At 43.7% G+C, this 12,705-nt stretch overlaps 1 protein-coding gene across 2 annotated transcripts in view; it reads right to left on the bottom strand.

Annotated features, from left to right (window-relative positions):
- Positions 1-12,705, bottom strand: part of GRID1 (glutamate ionotropic receptor delta type subunit 1) — a 661,414-nt gene that overhangs the window by 147,509 nt on the left and 501,200 nt on the right. For both annotated transcript variants that reach the window (XM_075610565.1, XM_075610566.1), the window contains exon 5: positions 1,500-1,553. In XM_075610565.1, the coding sequence (XP_075466680.1) occupies positions 1,500-1,553 (54 nt within the window). The remainder of the gene's footprint in view (positions 1-1,499; positions 1,554-12,705) is intronic.

The raw sequence follows: 12,705 nt of genomic DNA, 5'->3' as shown, positions 1-12,705 counted from the left end.
TCTGAAAGAGATAAGTGAATGTGACATGATTGGAAACTTTGTAGTTGAAGTATAGAACATGTTGAAGCTAAGTGGATCAACTTATCTGCAGTTATTTTCTACCGCAGCGGTGTCAAACTCAGTCCTTAAGGGCCACTAACAAGCCAGGTTTTATGGATAGCCCTGCTTCGACACAGGTGGCTCAATCAGTGGCTCAGTCTTCGACTTCGCCACTGATTGAGCAACCTGTGCCAAAGCACTGATATCCATAAAACCTGGCCTGTTGGTGGCCCTTGAGGACTGAGTTTGAAACCCCAGTTCTACAGTATTGTGCGATGTGCTGAAAGACAACACAAGGAGAAATACATCAACACAATGTAGGTAGGGGTCTAAGTGTTGCAAACAGTGTGCACATAATTAGTAACCTGAAATTTTTCAATTTGCACCATCAGCATAAAAAAGGATATCTTTCATTTTTTCAGCATGCAGAATGGACTACATTAGGCATACAGATGTTAAATGGCATGTACTATAAAATATTGCTCCCCCCCCTGAAAAAAGGAGGAATTGCATCAAAACCGTCTGCCAAGTTTAACCTGATGTACTGTATATCCTCAAAAAATCTGATTGTTTTTGTTAGCGAATACTTAAGTTGCTACATATCAACCCAAATGTATATATTGGGTTTGGATTTTTCATTGTATACTGTAGGTTAACAAAATGTATTATTTTTACTATATGCCTATTATAAATAATATTGAACAGTATATTTACTCATACTAGTTATAAACAAAACATATGCATAATTCTGTCTTAAGCAAACTGAATCAATCAGGTATTCAACCTGACACAATGCTGCGACGTGCATTTCACACTATGCACCATGTGTTTGAAGCCACATTACCTTTATAGATACGATGCACATAAAGGTTTGAACCACTTTTTAGCACAGAAATGTTGATGCACAAAACAAATTAAAATATGAAAAAAATTAAAATAAATAAGCCCTGATTGTTTTTTGTTTTTGTCTGTTCTCGTGTTGTATGTTAGAAAATTGACGGTCGAGTTTTAGCACAACTTGTGCTGCAGACAGGTTTACGCCATCTTAAAACTGGTTGTTTTTTATATTGATGCAAATAAAAGCAAAAACAGGAAGATCTGTGCACAATTCGGTACAGATCATTATATTTACGGGCATCTAGTAAATCCCCAAACCACATACCAGCGCCAGTGGAGCAAAATCCGAGCAGAATGTCTTAATACACTGACGCAAAAGGGCGTCAAAAAAGCCTTCATTCATCTTCCCCGCACTGATATACTGTATTAGATCAGCATTTATGATGGATGTAGCTTACCATGAGTTTTTTTAGACCCCAGAGAGAGGAACTTTTGAGACCTCAAAATCTCATGTACAACTATTATAGATGTTAGCATCTCAGGTGTCACAACCTTCAATGAATGCAAGAGAGTATTATGTAATTAAAGCTATGATTCATTAGAATTTGCTTGCATTTTCTTACCTCGTTCACGTACACCCAGTGGCTATCTTTGGAAGCAAGATTGGTCTCCACTGCCTACAAAGACAATAAATAATCACATGAAATATATTGCAAATAAGTTCAATATTTTCAGCAAATTGTCATTCATGATCACAACTCATTTGCCCCTTATTAACTCAAAAGAAATATACAAGAACTACATTGACGTTTTCTATTTTTCTATATTTTAAGAAGATAATGCTTCTGAAAAAAACAAATCCCTGCGTCATTATGAAATTGCGCATACATTTTTTTTAAACCTTGGAGAGCGGTCATTAATATATTATGGGATACATTTGTTTCCAGGAGACATGAAACTGCAAAGGAAGAATTGTTATGTTACTGTAACGCTTTCACAAAATGACTACACGATACAATTAATCAGCGGGGTATAAATACACCCCCACATTAACTAGAATGCAGTTTATTTTTTGGTGTGCTTTCATATTTAACATTTAGGCTTGCCTCCAGACTCCCACTTCTGAATACAATATATCGTCAAACTTTCCGGTCACTATAAAAAACCTTGTTCATCAATGCTTTTCTATCCACTTTTGTGCTGTCATTTGACAAACAGAACTCTGACATCTACTGCATCCAGGTGGAGGCACTCTGAGTGCCTGTAAACTGGAGACTTTCCAACCCACTGCCTCCATCTGGATGCAGTAGATATCAGAGTTCTGTTTGTGTATACCCCTTCCCCTAGTGCACCAAGTATACCTTTCCCTATCTAGGAGTGCTGGAATCAACCTTGGTGTTGTCATTTGCCTTCAATTGAACCAATATGAAATGGTGGGGTGTGGCTGAATCCTAATCACAGGTTAGTGTCTGTGTGAGTGATTAGTGATTGTCAAGAGACGATATTAACTATTAATAAGCAGGTACTACAGTGATTGCAAATGATAGGCTTAGACTAATTTACCATTAATGTTTTGCTTCAACACTTGGACCTTTATCAAGTCATTCAACTACTTCAGTGATAATGTAATGCATGAGGAAGGTACCAGAATGATTATGGACTCTCCCTAGCATTTAAGAACTGGAAACATTTTAAACTAATAAACATCCAATCCCAGAAAGCTCTAACCCCAGAACCCACTACATTATATATATATAGTTAACAAAGATTTCACAGGCACTCCAATATAGTATCTTGAATGTGCTGGTGCATATCCCATAAAGATAACAAAAGCATACATTACCAAAATTGGCAAAAAGGAGACAGCACTCAGACGGTTAAATACATGAGTGTATTAAAACACAAAGCGCAGAAGTCCAATGTTTCGATCCCACAGGGGATCTTCACAGGGGGATATTCCTCAGGCACTCCTGAGGAAGATCCCCCTGTGGGATCGAAACGTTGGACTTCTGTGCTTTGTGTTTTAATACACTTACTATATTTAAGCATCTGAGTGCTGTCTCCTTTTTGCCAGTTTTGGTAATGTATGCTTTTTTATATATATATAGTGTTCGACAAATAATTATAACCACACGCCCGTGGCGAGTGGATTTAGGCCGCTGGCGAGCCGTGCTGCGGCTGTATGAATTCCTCTGCTCGCGCAATTTTTTTGGGTTAACGCAGGGAAGAGGGCTGGCAGGCAGCTCTGGGTTAGCCCCTTCCCCCGATCTCCTCCCCCTCCTGCCCCTGATCTCCTCCCCCTGATCACCTCCCCCCCCTATCCCCGATCTCCGCTTGCTGCCCGGGGGTGTCTGCCTCTGAAGGGGGTCCGCTTCCGCTTCGGAGGGGAGGGGGGAGCGTGCTGCGGCGTCGGCCGCTTTGGGGGGGGCGTGCTGAGGCGTCGGCCGCTTTGGGGGGGCGTGCTGCTGTGTCGGCGTCCGCTTCGGGGGGGGAAGTGCTGCGGCGGTGTCCGCCTCTGGAGGAGGGGTGTCCCCTTGCAGAGGCCCTCCTGTCTTGTGGAGGGCCCTGCTGCCGTGCGTAGGTCCCCGCTGCCATGTACGACCCCCCTGCCTTGCGGAGGCCCTCCTGCCGTGTGGAGGGCCCACTGCCGTGCAGAGGCCCCACTGCTGCCATGTGCGATCCCCTGCCTTGCGGGTGAGTGTGTGTGAGTGACAGATTGAGTGACTGTGTGTGTGTGACTGTGTTTGTGAGTGTATGTGAGTGTATGTGAGTGTGTGTCTGTGAGTGTGTGTGTCTGTGAGTGTGTGTGTCTGTGATTGTGTGAGTGTGTGTGTGTGTGTGTGTGTGTGTGTGTGTGTGTGTGTGTGTGTGTGTGTGTGTGTGTGTGTGTGTGTGTGTGTGTCTGAGTGTGTGTCTGTGAGTGTGTGTGTCTGTGAGTGTGTCACCTCTCTCCCTCTCCCTGTGTCACCCTGTCCCTCTGTCACCCTCTCCCTGTGTCACCCTCTCCCTGTGTCACCCTCTCCTCTCCCTGTGTGACCCTCTCCCTCTCCCTGTGTCACCCTCTCCCTCTCCCTGTGTCACCCTCTCCCTGTGTCACCCTCTTCCTCTCCCTGTGTCACCCTCTCCCTCTCCCTGTGTCACCCTCTCCCTCTCCCTGTGTCACCCTTTCCCTCTCCCTGTGTCACCCTCTCCCTCTCCCTGTGTCACCCTCTCCCTCTCCCTGTGTCACCCTCTCCCTGTGTCACCCTCTCCCTCTCCCCGTGTCACCCTCACCCTCTCCCTGTCACCCTCACCCTCTCCCTGTTGCCCTCACCTTCTCCCTGTCATCCTCACCCTCTCCCTGTCACCCTCACCCTTTCCCTGTCGCCCTCACCCTTTCCCTGTCACCCTCTCCCTCTCTCTGTCGCCCTCTCCCTCTCTCTGTCGCCCTCTCCCTCTCTCTGTCACCCTCTCGCTCTCTCTGTCGCCCTCTCCCTCTCACTCTCTCTGTCACCCTCTCCCTGTCGTTCTCTCTGTCGCACTCTCTCTGTCGCTCTCTCTGTCGCACTCTCTCTGTCGCACTCTCTCTGTTACTCTCTCTGTCTTTGTCTCTCATTCTCTCTGTGTGTGTGTTCTCTCTCTCTCTCTCTCTCTCTCTCTCTCTCTCTCTCTCTCTCTCTCTCTCTCTCTCTCTCTGTGTCTCTCTCATTCTCTCTCTCTCTCTCTGTCTCTTTCTCTGTGTCTCTCTTTCTCTCTGTGTCTCTCTTTCTCTGTGTTTCTCTTTCTCTGTGTGTGTCTCTTTCTCTGTGTGTGTCTCTTTCTCTGTGTGTGTCTCTTTCTCTGTGTGTCTCTCTTTTTCTGTGTGTCTCTCTTTTTTTGTGTGTCTCTCTTTCTCTGTGTGTCTCTCTTTCTCTGTGTGTCTCTCTTTCTCTGTGTGTCTCTCTTTCTCTGTGTGTCTCTCTTTCTCTGTGTGTCTCTATTTCTCTGTGTGTCTCTCTTTCTCTGTGTGTCTCTCTCTCTATGTGTGTGTTTTTCTCTGTGTGTGTGTGTCTCTCTCTGTGTGTGTCTCTCTCTCTGTGTGTGTGTGTGTGTGTGTGTGTCTCTCTCTCTATGTCTCTCTCTCTCTCTCTCTCTCTCTCTCTCTCTGTGTCTCTGTGTGTGTGTGCTGCTCTGTGTGTGTGTGTGTCTCTCTGTCTATCTCTCTCTCTCTCTGTGTGTCTGTCTCTCACCCACACTCTCTCTCTCTCACACTCTGGATCTCTTATTTACCCTACATATCTAACTGCCTTATACCTAAACCAAAATAACCTATACTGCTTTCTTCCAGATCTAACTCTCGAGCTTCACATGGAAGACATCGGAATCCCCACTAAACCAGAAGACAGGTAGGGAACACATCCCCTCCAATGTATAACATTGCGGGAATGAGGGCACCTGGACATTGAGGGACTGCGGATCAGGTAAGATCCCAGGCGGGATTGCTGCTTTAGATATTGTGACACGGGGGCGTCCAGGCACTAGTTATGGGGTTCAGGAACATTTACACACACACACGTAACAAGGACTAATTATAGTATAATGTAATATAATAAATAAACTAATGTCAAAAACGAATGTTGTCCTTACTAGGAATTTATTCTTTTTTTTTTTTTTTTTAATGCGGGTCTGGGGGCGGGGCAAGGTGGCGAGTAGATTTTTTGTTCGGCGAGTAGATTTTTTGTTCGGCGAGTAGATTTTTGGGTGATTTGTTGAACACTGTATATATATATATATATATATATATATATATATATATATATAATCCAATGCACAGTCGGCACACCATATGCAAGTAAATAAGTTTTGGTGCTTATCCCATAAAGCAATAACAGACCATACGATACCGGTTGCAACACGACATGCACGTCGTTTTGGCCAGTACATATAACCGAGTCTATCTATAAATGACTGATTACCATTACCTTTTGAATTATAAATTAGGAAGCTCCAAAATGAATGTAACTTAGAGATCAATTTTCGAATAACCCTTAACAACTGATTTTTGGGTTACCATTATGCCCTATTGCAGTGATTTTCCCCGATTCCCCTCTCGTCTGAATTACAGTCATAGAGTATGCTTGGCATTCATTCTTAAAACTCCATTGCCAACTATTAGAATCATGAACAACATTTGCCTAGTGACATTTCATAACACCCATTAAGGGTTGAATTGCGATTTATATCTGTTAGAATCTGCTAAATATATTTTATGACACTATTAGAGTTATGTTTCCCCATGTTTAGTGTTGCCTATGCTGATTTTACACGCATTTATTCCAACCATTACTCCCTAGTGCAATCTAGGCTGATTGATTTATTGATTAATTATGCCTATATATTAACATAGAAAAGTGTATAAATAGCCACCATTAGAACACAAACCACACTCCTGACGAAGCCGAGAACAGTTCCTGGCAGCTGGGCGAAACGTGTAGAGTTTACCAGTGGATCAATTTTGGTCTTGGAGGCGATCCGTAGAATCAGCTCTGAAGCCGTGACGTCACATCGTGCAGACGGGCGCTCAGAAGGAAGCTCCGGTCCAGGACACAGAGCCGCGGAAGCCAGCAGACTGACCTGAGGGAGGCGGTGAGCTGATCGGGACATCTTCCATTCACTATATGTGATACATGCTTTTATTCTATGTGCAAATTTTCTTTCCCTCTCTCTATATATACACATTGCCGATGGAGAATCGCTAGGGGGTTCAGCTCACAGACATCATCAAGGGTGGCAACCCAATTTGCCAACTGCTTTGATTTTATCTTTGCTCCTGTGAGTAGATCAGCTATACGAGCCAAGACATTGCCTGTATACCCACATATTTCATAACGTCTGCACTTATATATATTTTATTCTCTTATCCCCCCACATGCTCCCCCTGGATGTTTTGAGATAATCCTTAATCCTTGGAACCCGTGAAACAGGTCCCACCAGTGAGGTTTGAGCAAGGGGTTTGGTCATTAATTTAATCAGAATCACCTTATATTATAATTTATTCACTCTATTTCACTAAGTAGCGCCTGTTATTCACCTTTTTTACACAATATTGGAAGTCAGGAAGATCCAGGTCTGGCAAAATTCCCGTATCTATCTGTTCCCCACCCTGGTCATCTCCGGCCATGACCTGCAGTCTTTTGGGCTGGCTGTTACCCAGAGTCCCAGCCTTTTTTAACCAGTCCTCTTTTTCCGCACGTCTCTGTTTACGTGTCTTTGGGACGTGGTGTCTCCAGGGGAAAATCTCTGGGGAAAAAGGAAACAAGTCTCCGGGCTTCTCCGGAACCAGAGAAGTAGGCTCCGTAGGTGTAGGGGCCAACAATGTTTCGAAGTAGGGCCAGTCTCGGCCAAGTAGAACAGGAGCAGGTAGCCAGGGAGCAACTCCCACTGGTAGGCTAGTCTCTTGATCCTTGATACGCAGTAGAACGTTTGCGGTCGGGTATCTCTTTGTATCCCCATGGATACATTTGATATTCCAAGGAGAGTCATAGGATAGTCTGTTTCTTGGAATTAGGCCCTCTAGGATCAGGGTTTTTCCAGATCCTGAGTCCAGCATGGCTTTTACTATTTTCCCCTCCAAAGATGCTGGACTAACCATGGATTGTGGTCCCCTCGGAGAGAAGCTGTGGCAGTGGTTCTGCCATATGAACAGTCCATCTCCTCATCTCCTGAGCCCGCAAACTCGGTCGTCAGCAGAAGCTCTCGAAGGGGTTCGGTGTTTGGACTTCTCCGCTGTTGGATGGGATCCTCCCTTCTGGTTGGTGGTGGTATCCTCTCCACCGGATGGGTGACGGAAGCCCAGGTTTTCAGGGAATACTGTGGGTGGCGGCCTCCCTTGAGTGATCCAATAGCCTCGGACCCGGGATGGGCGTCTCTGCGGGAGTTTGTACCAGGAACCCTCTGAGATGGGAAAGGGTCTTCCGATCGGGTTGACTGGACCTCCCGAGCTGGCAGGTTGTAGATCCCTCGATTGTCTGCTCGCCTGCCTCTGGTATCACCGGAAGCAACTGGTGTTTGCACGGACCGTTCCCAGCTATCCTGTTGGGTGTCGTCACCAAGGAAGTTTTCCACCAAGCGGACCGCTGAATCCAGGGAAAATGCAGCGTGTCTTTTTACCCAGGAGCGGGAGGAGGGGGGCAGTATCTGTATGAACTGCTCGAGCACAAACTGTTCAAGGATCTCTGCCTTGGTATGCTTCTCCGGTTGTATCCACCTGGTACATAAGTCTACTAAGCGGTGGGCTATGACCCGGGGTCTGTCTCTGTTTGTATATTTGACTGTCCGGAACTGCTGACGGTTGGTCTCTGGAGTAAGGCCTAGGCGATCCAGAATAGCAGCCTTTAGTTGCTGATAGTCCATGGCCTCGTCTGCTGGAAGAGCTTGATAGGCTGCCTGAGCTTCTCGTATGAGGAGTGGAGCCAGAGTCGTTACCCAGCGTTCATCTGTCCAGCCATGGGCCGTGGCTACCCTTTCAAAAGTGAGGAGAAATGCCTCTGGGTCGTCGGTTGGTTTCATTTTAGGCAGCATCACCAGTGGGTTATTTGGAATCCCTGGTCTGCCTGGGGCTGGGCCTTCGACCAGCAGTTGGAGTAGCTTTTCCTCTCGCCGGGCCTGTTGCTCATCTTGCTGAGCTTGATGTTCTGCTTGCTTGACCTGCCATTCTATTTGACGGGCCTGTTGCTCAGCTTGCTTCTCTGCTAGCTGGAGCTGTTGCTCAAGGAACTGAGAAAAAAATGTCTCCATTTTTTTTTTTCTGTTTGGCCCTTCAGATACAGGGGCCATCCGACATCCCACTTCTGACACCACCTGTGGCAGGACGGCCTGTAGCCGAGGTCAGGGAACAGTCCACACGTATTGTTTCAGGATAATGAAAACGTTCAGTGGCTATATTTCTCCACAGCATACATAACATGCGGGTACACTGTCCCTTTAAAGAAAACAAAACCTGCTCCACATTGGGAGATCTGACTAACACACCAGGCCTATCTAGCAGGCTGGCTGGCTAGACCATAACCAAACCATAAGTGTACTTTAAGCAGTCAGGAAAACAAAAGAACAATCCTTACTTTGGTTGAAGTAGTGACTTTGGTCAAATCCCTCTGGCTGACAGCTCACATAGCCGTGTGCTCTGATCTAAGACAGGCAGCTACTGCCAGTAACAAGATCCTTTTCTACCTTGCTGGCTATCAGGTGTCAGCTTACCTCCTGATTGAACCTTCTGAGTTAACCTTCTGAGTGCTGGATGACTTAACCCTGTCACACTCATGTTTATTTCCATCTCTGACTGGACAACAGTATGGCATCAATTTTGTCCTATTATGATTATCTGTTTCATGATTATGTTTTGCAATTGCTCAGTGTTTTCCGTTGTTTTACCCCCCTTCCCTTCCCCTGCCTCACATCACTTACCTTCAGTTGGGTTATGTCGTGGCCACAATTTATATGCCTCTACCTCGTGTCATGTTTATGGTTACAATTGTTTACCTTTGATGCTTGTTTTTCTTCAAGATTCTTATTGAGACTAGTGCTATATAGTTACCATGGTTTATATGTCACAGTTGCAAGTGTTGGTTGTTTGGTTGTTGAGTGGTTTAAGCTTGCATTTCAGACTTTTTTGGTTACTCATGTTGTATAATTCAGGTTGACACCAGCTATTTGTTATATATCATAATGTGTTCACTGTTCTCCTACTCCAAGGGATATTTGCATTACATTTATAGTCTGTTGCTGACAGGGGGCGCAAGCGTGCGCACATCCACATGGTTACCATGATGCCCAGTTGCAATGTTGTGCAGGAGTCTTCATGCTGTATTATCATGGTATACTTATTCTGATTATAATGCTACCTGGGGGCTCACTTAAGCTAGCAGTTAAGCTTTGTGGTTATATATGTGGTACAGATTAGGCTGATATGTGATACCTGTTATGTGATATACGCTACATTGTGCACACTGCTCTCCTGCTCATAGGAGTATTCGCGTTGTGCTAGATCTGTTTTTACATTGATAGTGTTCTGCTGCCAGGGGGCGCATGCGTGCGCATATCACCATGGTTACCATGATGCCAAGTTGCTATGTTGTGTAGGATTGATCACGCTGTCAGCATTGTCCACTAAACTTGTTATGATGCTTTTTTATTTGTGTGTGTGTGCAGGAGAATTCCTGCAGTCAAGGAGACCATGGATGCTGCTCCTGAGCTTGATCACATGATCATACATACTCCAATGGCTTGATCACATGGTCACACATACTCCAATGGCAATGCATTACTCTGTCTGTTTCAATCGGTGCTGCATATAATAATTAGCTGCATCTTCGCATGGATTGGCTGTTTTTTAGTAGGTGTGTTTTGAGCACTTGGGTGGTGGGTATATAAGTCTTTATATGTCACTTACCTGTTGCACCCCCCTGAGAAAGGTCCCGTTCAGTGGACCGAAACGTTGGATATATGTGCAAGATTCTTTAATACAGTTTATAGCTGCTTATAACTTCTGAGTGCTGTTGCCTCCTTACCTTTGCTGGTAATGTATGCTTTATTATTTTTTATGACATAAGCACCAGTTCATTGTATCATTCCAGGAGTGCCAGATATTCATGATTTGTATATATATATACAGTATATATATATAAAACGGAGTGCTATTTAACGTGACCAAATATATACAACAAAGACAAAAATGTCTAATGCTACATCCAATGTGACAAAATACATAGTTAAATACTTCAATGTTAGTATTCTCATGAGTAATGGTCATTTAGTTAAACAATTTGGCCAAAGCGTTATAAGCCTGCAGCTATTACACAGCATGACCAGTATGCAGGTCGTAACACTACCTGTGAAAATTCTCATTTACCTCTGCTGTGGAGGGAAAATGTCTTAATAGACCTGTCCTGCACAGGAACATGGAAAACATTGGGAATTTTTGTCTTTTGTTGTAGACATTTTAAACTAGTTCAACAAATGGAATAATGTTTAATATTTTTCTTGAGGATGTTCTGTTTTGGTTAGTGTGCACCAAAATCCAGTAATATTTCAAAGCCTGTTTAAATTGGAAAGTAGTACTGTATGTCTGTATGGTGGTGTAAGGGAGTCCAGGGATTAAACTCCCTTTAAGGGGCTGGAAAGTGCACTGTTGTTGGGTTTCCTACCTGAACTGGGAGCTGGAGGTAATTAAACTCCTGATTGAACAGGTATAAAAGGCAGGAAATGAGAACCTGTCACTGTCCCTGTTTAGATTATGTTAGGAGGATCACAGACAGAGCTCCTGCCCGCAGGGATGCAGGCTGCTTGACCAGAGGATTTTGCCAGGCAACCATGAGGAACCCAAAGCCTCACACACCAGAGAAGCCTGCGCACAAAGAAGGGCAAAAGATTTATTAGGAGCAGCAGACCTCAAAGCCTGCAGATGGAGAAATCGGAGACACCAGACGAGCATCTATGTCAGATAAGACTTTTAATATTGTTCCCTGTCTTGCTAATATTGATTATATGTTTTGGAGTTGGTAACCAGTTTAGTTGGCCAGCTGTCCTTAGAAAGGGCTGCAGCAAAGTATAGTTATTTTCCCTAACGGGAAAAGGTATTTATTTTATGATATATGTTTTGCCTTAAAGAGGCAGTAGCCCTACTGTTTAGTTGCTGTTTTGTGGAATAAAATCACTCAACATTTGGTTTACCCTAAAAATTGCATGTGTGGAATCTGATCTGACCTCATCTATAGGCCCCTCCGTCACAGGGGCTCATTCATTAAATAGTTGTAACATATCCTGCCACTTAGGCGTAGATCTACACAGCTCTATTAAGTTACTTAACATGACATTAACCTAACTGCTCTATTAAGTTACTTAACATGACATTAACCTAACTAAACACCCCGTTAAGGCCAATGGTGTATCTGCAAAGGGCAAAATTATAATGTTAAGCCATATTTTCTACTGTAAATAGAATAGTGTTAACCATAACAGATGTTCGTGATGGCATGCAAGTAATATGCAAATGAGGAGTTACCATAACATTGCATATCCAGAAAAGTCTGTTAATGTTAACGAGAGCCTTAATGTTATGTTAATTAGGTTATGCTTAAACTTAATGTTAATCACATTAAGACTCTAAAATAGGACCTTTCCTCATTATTTCCCTGCATTATTTCCCTTTTCTCTCCTTCTCAACGCACACTTAACACCTATTTCTGTGTCTGGAATGGAGTATCAATAATAATATGTACTTAATATCATCATGTTATGAGCCCTGATTCTTAGTCAATAAAGCCCAAAGTATTGGATTGCTCCAGAAGGCCTGGGAATCATTATTAAACACTGTAATACTGTTGTACAAATGTACACTACATTTCACACTCTAATATCCCTGCAGTTTTAGTCCAAGTTTCAATTCACACAGACATTTTACTTGTACCCTAACCAGAACATAAATATAGGTCAACTAGCATTACAAGACGGACTAATACTGTACCATGCATTGAGATAAAAGCTTATATAAAATCTTCTGCTCACTTAAAGACAAACTCTATTTATGAAATCCATGCTCTATGTACACCAAGAAACAAGAGACATTGATTTTCTCAAAACAAATTGTCAATATATTCCAAAAGCAATACATTGCTGTGCTTAATTTGTTTTGTTTTTCTGTTTGTAGTTTCCCCTTTTTGCTGTTTTTTCCAAATACTGTACGTTGTTGTCCCACTAAGTCGTAAGCATATGTTCATACCTTACTCACAATACATTGAATCAGACAAAACAGGAATTGGTTTCCAAAACCAGCAAACATTTAAAGAGTCGCACATTTCTGCAAAGTGTTTCTTG

Source organism: Ascaphus truei, chromosome 8 (assembly GCF_040206685.1).
Source record: "Ascaphus truei isolate aAscTru1 chromosome 8, aAscTru1.hap1, whole genome shotgun sequence".
NCBI lineage: Eukaryota > Metazoa > Chordata > Amphibia > Anura > Ascaphidae > Ascaphus > Ascaphus truei.
This window is presented reverse-complemented; position numbering and strand designations above follow the sequence as displayed.